General features: G+C 26.2%; 1 protein-coding gene across 6 annotated transcripts in view; it reads left to right on the top strand.

Annotated features, from left to right (window-relative positions):
* Positions 1–14,237, top strand: part of LOC145835925 (magnesium transporter NIPA2-like) — a 45,501-nt gene that overhangs the window by 9,912 nt on the left and 21,352 nt on the right. For all 6 annotated transcript variants that reach the window (XM_082943686.1, XM_082943684.1, XM_082943688.1 and 3 more), the window contains 6 exons: positions 351–484; positions 770–826; positions 1,289–1,379; positions 1,502–1,662; positions 6,714–6,830; positions 11,452–11,582. In XM_082943686.1, the coding sequence (XP_082799812.1) occupies positions 351–484; positions 770–826; positions 1,289–1,379; positions 1,502–1,662; positions 6,714–6,830; positions 11,452–11,582 (691 nt within the window). The remainder of the gene's footprint in view (positions 1–350; positions 485–769; positions 827–1,288; positions 1,380–1,501; positions 1,663–6,713; positions 6,831–11,451; positions 11,583–14,237) is intronic.

Here is a 14,237-nt window from a genome sequence, read left to right as displayed (position 1 = left end):
AAGAAACATTTTCTTTCATATTTTTCAAATTATTACAAATATAAGTTATATATGGAAACAGTACCTTTTTTTTTGTACAAATTACAACTTACATATTTTTATTTTTAAATTTAACCTACGGAAATAAGAATTAATTTGTAAGCATATAGATTAAAAAACATAAGTGCAAAGAAAAATTGTTTCTTCTTTAGCACACATAATAATTATTGGCCATTGGCCTGCTAGTATCTCCAAAAATAGAAATATTTGCCGTTTTTAAAACTTAGTCCAGTCTAGTACTAAAATTTATTTAGAAGCTTGAAAATTTTTAAGGTTATTATAGTGAGTTTGATTAATAAATTTTTGCATAGAGCTCATGATGAACAAGGGGATTTTTACGTAGGTTTGATATTAGCAGTATCCTCATCAATATTTATTGGAGTTTCATTTATTCTCAAAAAGAAAGGCTTACTTAGATTAGCTGCCACTAGCAATGCTAGAGCTTGTTAGTTGTTAATAAACTCATTTTCCATTGTCTATTTTATTTATTTATAATTCAAATTAGTGATAATAGTAAAATGCTATAATTACAACTAAAACGTTAACAAATAAACAATTCGAAATTAAATGATGGTGAATTTTCTTGTCTAAGTTCAACTATTTTATTAAATATTTTTAGATTAACTTAGATTTAACAATAGAAAATTATATAAAAAGAATTGTTAAAATAATATAATAAATTATACATACGATAAAAGTATAATTTTCTTATAATTCTTGTAAACTTTAGCAAAAGGAGGACATGCTTATCTAAAAGAATGGCTTTGGTGGGCTGGGTTAATTTCTAGTTTGTTTATTTTTGTGGTTATATTTTTGATAATATTTTATGTGTAATTATATATATATTTTTTAATATCAAATTCTTTTTAATGCTAGCAGTTAAAACTATAGTTTTGTATTAACAATTTTTAAATTTATAATTAATGTTTTCTTTAATAGATGATAAAAAATATAAAACATATGAACAAAAGTTTTGTTACCAAGAAAACTGTTTTCAAGTTGTAGATTTAAATTTCTGACAAATGACCTTAAGTTACTGCTTTTTTGTAATAATATTTTTTATCACTAAATGAATAAATTTTATAAATTTATAAAATACTAAGCAAGCTATCTATGTACTAGTCATGTTTAGGATAACTTTTAGAAAAACACATAGAAAAACTTATCAAGTATATAACTGTCTTTGCAAGCACTAGTTTTTACTCTGCATAGGTATGTGTTACAATAGAGTTTAATATTTTATGAACAGTGGCAGTAGGTGAAGGAGCAAACTTTTTAGCATATGCATTTGCACCTGCTTCACTAGTAACTCCACTTGGTGCTTTATCTGTACTTGTTAGGTTAGCTTTGTTTATTTTACACTCATAAACTTACATTTTAAAAATTATTATAAAATACCATTTATTTCAAATGACTCTATTACTTAGTTTGATATTTAATACTTTTCTAATGAAATAAACAGTGCTGTATTATCATCATACTTTTTGAATGAAAGGCTGAATTTGCACGGTAAGGTCGGATGTATTTTATGCATATTAGGATCTACTGTGATTGTTATACATGCACCTCACAAAGAAGAAGTTGCAAACCTCTCAGAAATGGGATTTAAACTAAAAGACCCAGGTTTTTAATACCAGTATTAAGTTCAAATTTTTTTTGTATAAAACTAAATACTACTAAAAGTATTTCTATGCTAACAAATATAAAAGAAGTGTTTCTTTTAAATAGTTTATACTAAAGTTTAAATACTTTTTCTGTACTTTTAAAGTATTTTAAAAGTGTAGTGATGTATCAGTTATAACATCAGTAGTACTAAGTACTAAAACCTAGTTATTTAACACAGTGCCCATAAAAATGCATCTTTTGAGTAATCAGCAAAAAATAAACACTGCGCAAAGATTTAACTGATTAAAGAAAAATAATAACTTTTTCAAAAATTAAGTTTTATTTAATTCAGTTTTAACTAAGCAACAAATTGCTTTTTACAGATTTTAAAAACTCAAAATAATTTTTGAGATATAGTATTTCAAAGTTGGAGACTACAATAGGTTCCTTATGGGAGACGCAAACTAAAACGGCAAATAACTTGAAATCATTAAAAATCTATCTCCTCCTACGTTTTTTGAGATAACTACCTCAAATTTTCAGGAAATTTTCCTTGCAATATTTAGAAAATTCTGTTGGAACAAAATTTAAAAAAATATAAAATACAAGTTTTATACCAAAAAAAAAACAAATTGTTTTTTTGTACATTTTTTATATAAAAAATTTGTTTTATAATTTAAAAATTCCTTGCGACATAATCTCAAAAAACATAGGAGAAGATAGATTTTTAAGAAATAGCCTATTTTTGCAGTTTTAGTTTGCGTCTCCCATAAGGAACCTATTGTTGCCTCCCATTTTGACGGGCTTTATCTCAAAAGTTTTTTAAAATCTCTAACAAGCATCTTGTAGCTTAGTAAAAACTATATAAAAAAGATTAAATTAAAAAAAAAGTGTTAACCCCCCATGCCCTTGACATAATATGATAAAAAAATTACATAAAATCAGAAGTGCCTCTATGAAACTTAGTTTAAAATGTCTAAAGTTCTGCAGTATGTGTTTATTTTTCACATTTACCTGATGTAAAAATAATTGAAGATAAAAACTACAACATTTTATTTTTTAGCCGAATTTATAAGTAATCTATCATTTAAATAAATATTGACTGTGTGTTAGGGTGCTTTTAATGTTGCAAATTTGAAAAATAAACCAACTAAAACATTTAACTTCCTAGTTCTTTAACATCTTAACTTTTAAGCTTACTACATTTGAATTTTTTTATTGGTATTTTTATAATCTAAATGGGGTTACATAGTGGGTCCAAATTGCATTTTTCTGGAAATATGGAATGAAGTTTGGTTAGAAATTAATATGTCTAAATGTTTTAACTGTTAATTTAATGTAGTTAACGTTTATATCTTACTATATTTTTAAAACTAAATAAAAAAGTTCTTAACAGAATCAGCTTTAAAGTAGCAACTTTCTAATTATTTTGCTATGTGCTTATTTTAAAATAAAAGTAGGTTTATTTTAAAGTTTAAAATTGGCCAAATTTAACTTATAATTAGTTATTTTCCTTTGGTAGCAGCTTTTAAATGCTTAGCAAATTTTAACACCATGTCCTGGTAATAAAAAAAACATTTTCTAATGAAACTAGTCAATAAAAATTCGGAAGATAAAACTATAGGGTGTTTATGAAGAGTTCATTGTCTAAAAAAACTAAGTTTTGGGTATTTGCAGAAAAAGCTTTAAAATTTAAATAATCTACTAAATCTAATGATTTTATATATGCATATATATTTTTTGCTTGTACTCTTACTACCTTAATATTTGAATGTTTATTATAATTCTGAAAAAATAATTGCAAAAAATATATACTTTTTTTTATAAAAAAAGAAGATATAACTACTAGTTAAAAGCTTTAAAGTACCTTATAAATACAGTAACCTCTCGCTTATTTACGCACATTGTGTCCACAGAAAAAGTGCGTAAAGGTATAAGAGATCGTAAAGATACGAGAGGTATCAAATATACTTACTATAATGGCCGTTTTTTGATATTGCTTCTAGTTAAAAGCAGACTGGGGACTTTCCCACTTTTAACAAGTTGTTTACTTTATTTATAAATATGAAAACAAACGACAAAACTATACATATATTAAAAAAAGGATTTAAATTTATATAAAATAATAATACTTGTAGAAAAAATTTAGTAATTTCAATGATAAGTACATTTTATCTTTATTTACACTTATTTGATACTTAACATTAATAATCTATTCTACTTCGCAAATTCAATTTATAAGTAAGCATTTGTTTACAATTAAGAAATGGTGTGGTGTCTATATTAAAATTTGTTTCTTTATAGTCTTTTACAAAAATATGCATTTGTTGCTGTAATGGATTTCTTTTTTTTAACAAAAATATATAAAATATAGGAAAAATGTTTAATAAAAATTGTTTATGTTTCATCAGGTTTCTTTTTTAGATGTTTATTCAAATACAGGGCAAGAGTGCTGTATTATTTATTTACGTTTTAAACTCTCATTATTTCATTATACTTTCGTTGTTTTACACAGTCATATTTCTTTCAAAATTTTAATTTTATCTCTTATTGTTAACAAAATTTCTGATATACTGAGGTACAATTAAATGTTTATCAATTAGTCAAGGAACAAAGGTTTACAAAGTCTAAAGATATAGAGAGGTGTTAAAAAAATAACAAAATACTTGTATTTAAAATTAGTTTTAATTTTTTTTGTTTGACTGTTGGTTTTATTTTTTTAAACATATAAAATTTTTATTCAAGCAAAAACTCTTCAAATCAGTTCGCCCCAGTTGGCATAACTAAATTTTTTCTCTGTGTGCAAGTCAGATAAGTTGCAGCTAGTAGGTTTTAGTAAAACTAATTTAGTCTTATTTTCAGTTGTAGTGTTTGTATTTTATTATTTTTGACCTTTTAAAATATACCTTTATGTTAAACAAAACTTTATATTTTATAAGTATTTTATAATCATAAGTCGCATGATTGATTTTAACTTGAGTCTATCTTAGTTTTTACAATCTAATTTTTAGAGGTAGTTTCTTCTTATTATTTAAAAATTATTTTCACACAGATAGGGTTGCCACTTTACCTGGAAACCTGGAATTTGACAATTTAGGCAAAAAAAACTAGAAAAACCTGGAATTTTAAACAGTTTTTACATGTTAAGTAGAAAAATTTTGATTTGACTAAAAAAATCTACCACATAAATTAAATTTTTTTGTCATTATTAATTAAAAAAAAAACACATTTGAAGTAGCTTTACAGTATCTTTTCAATGTTTATATACTATTTAACACAGTTTTTTACCTTAAACTTAACTTTAAATTAAAAATAGACCCAAAAATATGTACGTTTAAAAACCTGGAGGAAATTTTGAAAACCTGGAAAAATTTTTGAAAAAACGAGTGGCAACCCTGCACAGAAAACATTCCTACGTTTGTATGGTATGTTACAGTGTCCAGTCCATTTCGTTTAAATATAACTAGTTGCAGACTGCCAACTTACTTTGAAGTACCGCGTTGTTATAAGTCAAAAATATAAACTAATAGCTGGAAAAAGGGGACAACGTACAATTGTACTTGGAAATTTGAAGCTATTGAAATAGTTTTTAAAGAAGTGTCAACTCATTATAGAAAGTCTGATATTGGTCTGAAAACTAATCTTATATTTCAATATGAGTTAGAGTACTTACAAGAGTTTCACTAATCATTAATAAAAAGTGATAAAGGCAAATAAATAAACTTAAAAAAACAGGCTTTATGGCATAAAGTTACATAAATCAAATTGAAGAATAAAATTAAATCATTTTTTTCTATCTCACCAAGAAAATAATTAATCAAAACTGACTTGCAGTATTTTCAAAGCATGAAAACCGGAAAAGTAGCTATATTTCTTATTGTATTTATTGTACTGTAGCTTCTGCAGCTCCTGGTTTCAAAATTGCAAAAGTACAATAAGTTGTGTGCAACCTCTGTATTAAATGTCATAAATTGCCATCACTTGTATCTCATTGAAGAACTATTTCCTGTGATTTTATTTATAATGATATCAGTCAAAGCTAAGGTTTCTTTGACTTTATTAATTTTTACTACTAATAAATAGATCTAGATCAGTCAACAATCTTCGGAAATAAGAATGATTTATTACACTTTTTGTTTGTGCTAATGTGAAGAAAGATATCTTGCAGACTTTCTTGGAAGTAATTTCCTGATTTTTTTAAATCCTAGACTGCAGTCATTCTTTTTTTTTTACCTAATCTCCAGAACAATGGATTAAATATAAAGATTTCTTAGAGGAAAAAGAATGATTAATGAATTGGAAAAATGTCAATGATGTGGTAGAACCAGGGTTTAACCATGAAGCAATTTTTCAATTTCTTTGAGAAATGAAGACAAATTTCAAGACAACCTAGAAGTGATCAAAAAGATTAGAAAGAAAAGCCAAAAATCATAAAAAGCAAAGTTCAAGAACCAACTTGTATATAAATCCAATTAATAAATTTGTTTTACTTTCTTTTTTAATAAAAATTTCAACTTTCAACGTATATTCATGGTAATGTATTTTGTTAAATGAGACAAATCTTTAAATAATTGTTCAAAAATGTTTCTATAGAAAAGTACGAATATGTTTTAAAATCTAATGTAAGTGAAAAATTGAAAACTAAGTAAAATATATATTCAAAAAAACTTGACTCCTGTTATTAGCTTTAAAAAGTACTAATTCAACAAATTTCCAAAAGCCATTAGCTCAAATTAGCAAATAGCTAGAATAGCTATTTTAATAGTGTTGTTTTAATATGATTTGCCACGCTGACAAGTTTAAGTATGCTCTACTTTTAAATATTTAATTTTTCAGGGGTACTTAGTGCATTCTACATTATTTAATAATCTACATTGCTTTGAGTTATTTATATTTTTTCTGTTTAAACTATTCCGTAAGGTATTGTAATTAAAGTATAATTTGACATACTTTAAGACAATATTGTTTACATATAAAGTACCTTTTAAAAGATAATTTTAAAATTTTCTTTCATTTTGTACTAATTCATAAATATCTAAAATAAAATTAACATTATATATTTTTTGTAGTGTTCATCGTATACGCATTTATTGTATTGTGTATATCCTTATATCTTATATTCAAAGTGGCGCCAATACATGGAACTAGCAACGTTATGGTGTACATATCTATCTGCTCCTTACTTGGTAATGTTACTAATTTGCATTTGTGTATCTTAACTATTCTTTTTTAAAATTTTTATTTAGCTTTAGTTGAAAAACTCAATAGTTAAAGTTTAAATTAGGCATCAGCAGTTCACATTGCACAAAGAAATTTCAGTGGGAACCCTGTACAGTAGGTTTATATTTTTACAGCTACATTTAATTTCCTGCTGGAGTTTTTTTATGTTTTTATAGTATCATAAAAACACCCTGTGCAAAATTTTAGATGATTTGTAGAAACTTCCACCTTGGCACCAACCAATTTTCTAAAAACCACCCTAATGCAAAATGTAAGGATCCAAAAAATGCAATCTTGGAGTTTTAAGCTGAAATATTTTTATATGTGGCCAGTTATTTATCACATAAACACATTAAGCACAATTTAAAACATTTAATAAAAAGTTTTATCGAGGCGCTTCTTGATTTTTTAAAAAACAAACTGAAAATTCAAGAAAACTTAAAAAAAGTTATAAAAATTACATAAAATCAAGAAGCGCCTCCGAAAAACTTTCTTTAAATCGTTTTAAATTGTGCATCTTGTTTTTATGTGATAACTCGCCACATATAAAAATATTTCAGCTTAAAACTCCAAGATTGCATTTTTTGGATCCTATACATTTTGCATTGGGGTTGTTTTTAGAAAATTGATTGGTGCTAAGATGAAAGTTTCTTTAAATCATCCATAATTTTGCACAGGGTGTTTATATGATACTTCCGAAACATAAAAAATTTCCTGCTGGAAAGTCAAAAGTAGCTGTAAAAATAAGCACCCTACTGTACAGTATGGGAACGGGTCAAGTATGCACGAAAACACTTTTGCACGAAGGGTCACTTTTGCACGGAGATTCACTTTTACACAAGGGTCATTTTTGCACAAGAGTAAAAAAAAATAAAAAAAAAAAAGTGATAAAAAAAAAAAAAGAAAAATAAATTACTGACCTTAAGGGTTAGGAGTAACATTGATAGTAAATAGAAAGAATAACTAAAAATATTAAAAAACAAGAAAAATAAAGAATGAAAAATAAATTAATAAAAAAAGCAATAGAAAAAGTTACCAACCGAGGGTAAGGGGTAACAGTTATGGTTTAGAAAACTAGTAAAAAGTATAAATAAAAAAAAAAGAAAAAAAAGTTACTAACCGAGGGTAAGGGTTAGGGGTAACAGTGATAGTAAAAAAAAAATACATATATATAAATTTTAAACTTTTTTAACTCATGCAAAAACGTCTTCGTGCAAAATTGACCCTTCTTACAAAAATTGACGCCGTACAAAAGTGTCTTTGTGCAAAAATATTCTTTCGTGCAAAAGTGACCCTTCGTGCTTATTTAAAACCTACCCGTACAGTATATATAAAGTTCCAATTTTCCTAGATTTCCCTAGATTCTTCAATTTTCTGAAAAATCCTTGAATTGTATAGATTTTACTTATTTTTTGCTTAGTGCTGGAAATTTTTGTGATAAAATGTTTAATGAATTTTATTGTTATGTATATTTAATTTATATTTTAGACTAATAGCTTGATAACGGTATAGTTTTACAACAATAATAATTATAAGAGTTTATTACACAGTGTTTTTATTTATATTTTTGTTAGTTATCATATTTTGTGCAAAGAAAATGAATGGTAAAATGTTCAAGATGTGAAAAGTTGAAATTTTTACTTCAATGATCAGTTAATTATCTTACAACATTAATTGAATACTGTTTTTGTTTAGAGATTAAAGCATGCTCTAAAGCAGTGGTTCCCAACCTTTTTGATGCCCCGCACCCCTAAAGTCTCTTAATTTAATCTCGCATCCCTAACACTATATGCTATAATTATTTATTAATAATTTGATTATAAAATCATTGATTTCATTAATTAATAATTTTTTATTTCAATTTTATGATAGTGTAATATATTAACAAAAATAAAATACTTAGAAATTTAAAAACATAACAAACTATATTCGAACAAGTACAATCAATTGACTGCAGTTTTCAACATCGGTTGATTCGTCCAACTGGAGAGAGATTTTTAAAGAACTAGCTTTGATTTCAACAATGACTTGATCCAAAACATCCGAACTTAAATCTTTAATTCGACTTTCAATAGTATTATTAGATAGCGGCACTAACTCAAACTTTTTTGAAGCTTCTTTTCCCAGAACATCTTCTGTCATTTGTAACACACATGGCTTTATCAACTCTTCAGCAATTGTATGAGGCTTTTTGGATTTAGCTACGTTATACGCCACATGGTAAGAAGCCAATAAAAGAGGTTTGCCAGCAGATACAAAACCCAACTTTGAAAGTGCTCCTCGTGATTCATAGCGGATCCTTTTAGATTTCAATGACTCAAAATCATGACCTGAAATATCTGCTCCACCATGTCGTTTGTTAAAAAGTACTTGCAACTTAGATGGCTTTAAATTTGAGTTCGAAAATACAATGTTACAAACATGCATTGCGGTTTTTGCAGGCCTTAAACTGTTTCAGTGCAAGTAAAACCAAACTGAACATAACTATCATTCCACTTCCTTATCTTTGACATGATTGAGTACTAATTAAATAAATTGTATTCTAAGAAAAATAAAAAAGTCAATTACTAAGACATTTTTTTTCATAAAATTTATACAAAAACAATGCTTCGGCCTATGACTTCGTCATTTAGTTTTTTGAGATTTGAAAAAATATTAGATGTGAGGAAAAAGCACTAGAAAAGTAATAAATATTAGGCTTAAACTTAAAACTAAACTTTTTATACATTTTGTTATGAATATATGTACTTAAAAAATAAAAATCAGCTGTTCTAAGTTAAGCTTATGTAATGTTTTATTTTCAAAGCCATTAGCAGCTAGGAGGTTTCAAAATAATAAAGGTTTGAGTGAAGAATTTGAAAAGTTAAAAGATATTTAGTCTTAAATTGTCAAAAGATATGTATAAAGGCAAATACAAAAAAGTTTGTATGCTTACAACATAAATAGAAAAAAGTAGATTGAAAAAGGTAAACGGTTCAAGTTCAAAAGAGGAATGAATAAAAAATAAAGTTGATGCATTGAATACTTTAGCCGATCTATAAAAATTGGTTTAACTAAAGCTAAAAACAAGTTTTCTTAAATGGTATAACATACAGTAATTGCTGTGAACTTTACAATTTACTGATGTTAAATCTTTAAGCACTACTTTCTGCACAACTAAGCTTAATAAAAGATTACATTATAAATGTAATATACTTAAGAGAAACTGTTCTTAAAGCTAATAAAAAACCTGCTGAAGATACTAATTTTTATTTAAGTATTTCAATTAAAATAGAAGCTAGCTCATAAACTGTTTTAAACAATTAATGGTCAGTTAAGAAAATAAAATATTTAAAGAATAGATGATTAAAATTCACAGGTGTAAAACTCTAAGAAAGCTTTACTGAAATGTTAATTCTAAACTAACAGCTATTAAATGAAATTAGTAAAATTAATTTACTTCTAGAAAAGCGCTCTTGCTCTATGACGTATTAATAAAATTAATTTATTCAGAAAATTAGCGCCAACTTCTTTTTATAACACAATGTGTTTTTTAACTTTATAAACTTTATCAGAGAGTGAAAATCTCCTTATTTATCATACAAAAATGAAAAGCCATCTCGCACCCATGGTTGGGAACCCCTGCTCTAAAGTCCAAAGTAAAATATTTTATAATTTTATTTGAATTGGTTTAAAAATAAAAGATAGGTTGTCAACTATAGAGATAGTAAGTTCGATCCTTATTACTGGGTTTAGATATTATTAGGATGTATGTTTATTTAACCAAGTATTTTTTATTTTATTCATATTTTAGCTTAAAGTTTTTGGTGATGCATAATCAAAAGAATGTTTTATTTATCAACAAAGCATTTTTTATAAGTTAAATTAAATAAAATACTTTTTAGTTTTTAAGTGTCTTATCCACTATGTTTATTTTTGAGGAAAATAGTGTTTTTATTTTTTTTAGTTGCTAGAAAATAAATTACGCCTTCAAAATCTGTTTAACTGCTTATGGTATCTTAACTATTGTGTTGTATTTATCTACTAGAATAATATGCCTGCACGGAGTTTAATACTTTCCATAGCATAATGTTTTCATTATATGCTATAAAATATATAAAATTGACATTAAACTGTTAAACCTAAAACTTTATTTGATAAAAGTAATAACTATGATGAAAAAAGTAAAGTAATATCAACTTAAAAATTGATACTAAAAGTAAAAGAATAGAATGAACGGTATCTTTATATAGTTGTTCTCTAACTGATATTTTTCGGATAATTTCCCTAGAAATTTGATTCTTTTTCATAAATATTCTTAGAAGTTTTTTTTTATAAAACTTAAGTGGGGATCCTGTAAATTGGCTCTTAAACTTTTAAAATACTATGCACATTAGATCATTTCAGAAAATAACGTGCCATTTAGATAATGATATAAATTTAAAAATTAACTTGATTTATGATTTTGTTATGATGTATTTCATTTATGAAAAATTAGTTTGCTTGAGAAGAACTAACAATAAAGTAGTATTTTTATTTATATTTACCTACTTTTAAAACCTGTTCTTACCAATATTTATCATAGTAATTTTATTTAACAAAATATAGGATCATTTTCAGTATCATGTGTGAAAGGTGTTGGACTAGCAATAAAAGAGTGGGTAGCGGGGGATCCCATTTGGACTATGCCTTTGTTTTATGTTTTAGTTATTGGACTTGTTTTGTCTGTATCTACTCAAGTTAGTTTTTAAAGCAGTTGTAATTTTTATAAGTTTATATTTAAATTTCAGATATAATCAAAAGTGAAAATAGATTACTTTTAGTAATCCACCAGTTCCTTAAATTAGATACAGCTGGATATGTTAACTTTTCAAAATAAATGATGCTAATATAGTTTTGTTATTTGTTTGTTGCCTATTATTAGAATCTAGCTAATAATTAAACAAAATTAGATAAATCTTTTCCCGTTTTACGATAATTTACGAAGTATTTTTTTAATTGAAATTAATGTACATTTCTTTGTATTACATTTGTAAAACATCTATTTACTGGTTTTTTGATTTTTAATTTAAACAAATGCATTATAAAATAAAGTGCACAAAAAGGTATATTTGATTTTAGAGTATAACATTTCCGTCACTAACACAAAATAAAAATATTAGTTTGTCATGAAAAGAGAGGAGCAACATGACTATAAATCAGGGTTTCCAAAATTCAAACTCATAAACGCTACAATTTCAGAAAACTAAAAACAAAGATTGCACCCACTTATTACAAACCCATAATATCTCAATGTCTAGTGTAAGTTTCAAACCTCCTTTAAACTACTGCTTAAGATTTTTTTGTTCGTAAAACAAACATACATTAATATAATATTTGGTGTATGTTTCGATTTACTCGTGGAATGTACTTAAGTAACCCATTTCAAGTATTTAGAACCTGACTTGCTAAGATGGACCCAAAGGGGCTATTTGGAACACTTTGTGAAACCCTGTTATTATCCAATTAAAGTTTTTTTTTTTACAATCAGATTACGGTAAACATAAACCAATATTGTAGTTACAAGACAGCCGAAATTCCGACACTTTAAATTCGACAGTTGGGCTGCCAACATTTCAATTATCCACGTTTCAAAAGTAAGCGTTCGAAATTTTAATAGTTAAAGTTATGGTGTTTGAAATTGCAACGATTCACATTAAAATTTTTAAAAACACGACTATCGAAACTAAAAACTTCTCAATATATAACTTTTGCTTAGATGTGATATTAATGAATTAAGCTCTTATACACTTAGTGCACTTCTTTTATAATTTTACTTGCTTACTTAATGATATATAGCAATTTTTTAAAGTATATTAGCTTTAATAGTTTACACTAGTGATCTACCGAATCCGAGTCTTATTTTCAAATTAGCATTCGGCCGAATCCGGATCCGAATCTCAATTTTTAAATTAGGATCCGGCTTAATCCGAATCCATGTCGGAATCCGAATATTTTAATAATTGGAATCCTAAAGATTTAAGCTGCTTGTAATATAAATAGAATAAAATTTTATAAATAATAGTTACGTATTATATTATTGCTTATTTAACAAAAAAGAAATAAAATAATTCATTTTAAGACAAACAATAAAACAAATGTCTTGCTGAAAAAAAAATCAAGTTACATACTTAAGAACTTAGTTTCACTATTTTGATATCCATGCAAGCAACATTAACAATCCTGTATTTTTGTTATGCAAAATAAATAAATTATCGACTTAAATAAGTGCTTTAAGCAAAATAAAAAATCACAATGAAAGTTAAAACCTTTTACGTTCAACTTAAGAGTTAGTTTTTATTGTGACCATAAATGAATTAGAACATAAACTTTTGTGAGTGTCCATATTTATAAAACAAAGTGCAATTGAAAATAACACGGAGCCGTAATAATTTAAAAATTATATATAACTGTAGTAAAGGCCTAAAAGAGAGCAGGAATTACAGTTGTAATAAAAACTTTAAAATTCCTCTTTAAATTACACTTTTACCATTACAATAAAGAAACATAAATTAACTTTATCAAGTGTTTAAAAAAATAAAACAACTACAATTGTAAAATATGTCTCTGCTACACTTCAAAAGACTATACTTGTTTTTTCAAGTTTTACAGGAGAAATAAAAGTTTTTCGCCGATCTTTGGAAGCAATCGATTACGTTTTTGGTGGTAGAAATTACCAGCTTCAGAAAATAATCTTTCAGAATACACAGAACATGATGGTGCAGCAAGATATTTCCTTTCCAAGCTGTCAAGTTGTAGGTATTTTGTCTTGTTCTAGTTACACCAGTTTAAGACTTTATTTCTTTAGTTTCTGCATTCAAATTTTTTTATAGCAAAAAGCTCTTTGTTTCTGCTTCAATTTCTTCATCAATAGAGTCCTGTTGCTCGTCCTCCTGTGTAGCTGTTTTGATGCTACTTTAAACAAATAATAGTAGGTTTAGAACTTTTTCAGATCAAAATCTACAGAAGGTTGTGGTTTTGGTTTCTCTGGTCGCAATATAGGATAATCACCACTTTGATTAGCCTAAAAACAGATATGCTTTTTAACATTTAATTTTAGCTGCTCTTTAAGATTATTTTTAAGGTAAGAAGGGAAAGCGGAAAATCGATGTCGTGGATCAACAGCTGTTGTGACTAACAGTAATTTGTTGTCATTCAGGTTTAAGTTATTGATATTGGTATAGAACCTTCTTTCACAAGCCGCTCCTATACTTTTAGCTAAGGTTTTACAAACATTTGATAATTTTTCTCAATTTTCATAAAAGTTAACAAACTTTGTCAGTGATCTTGCATGCAGGATCACGCTTAAGAGCAACGCATTGTTTTTACTACAGTCCTTTGTTACAAAAAAAAGT

This window comes from Thalia democratica, chromosome 5 (assembly GCF_965202585.1).
Source record: "Thalia democratica chromosome 5, ktThaDemo2.hap1.1, whole genome shotgun sequence".
NCBI lineage: Eukaryota > Metazoa > Chordata > Thaliacea > Salpida > Salpidae > Thalia > Thalia democratica.
The sequence above is the reverse complement of the archived record's forward strand: the minus strand, read 5'-3'. Positions and strand labels throughout refer to the sequence as shown.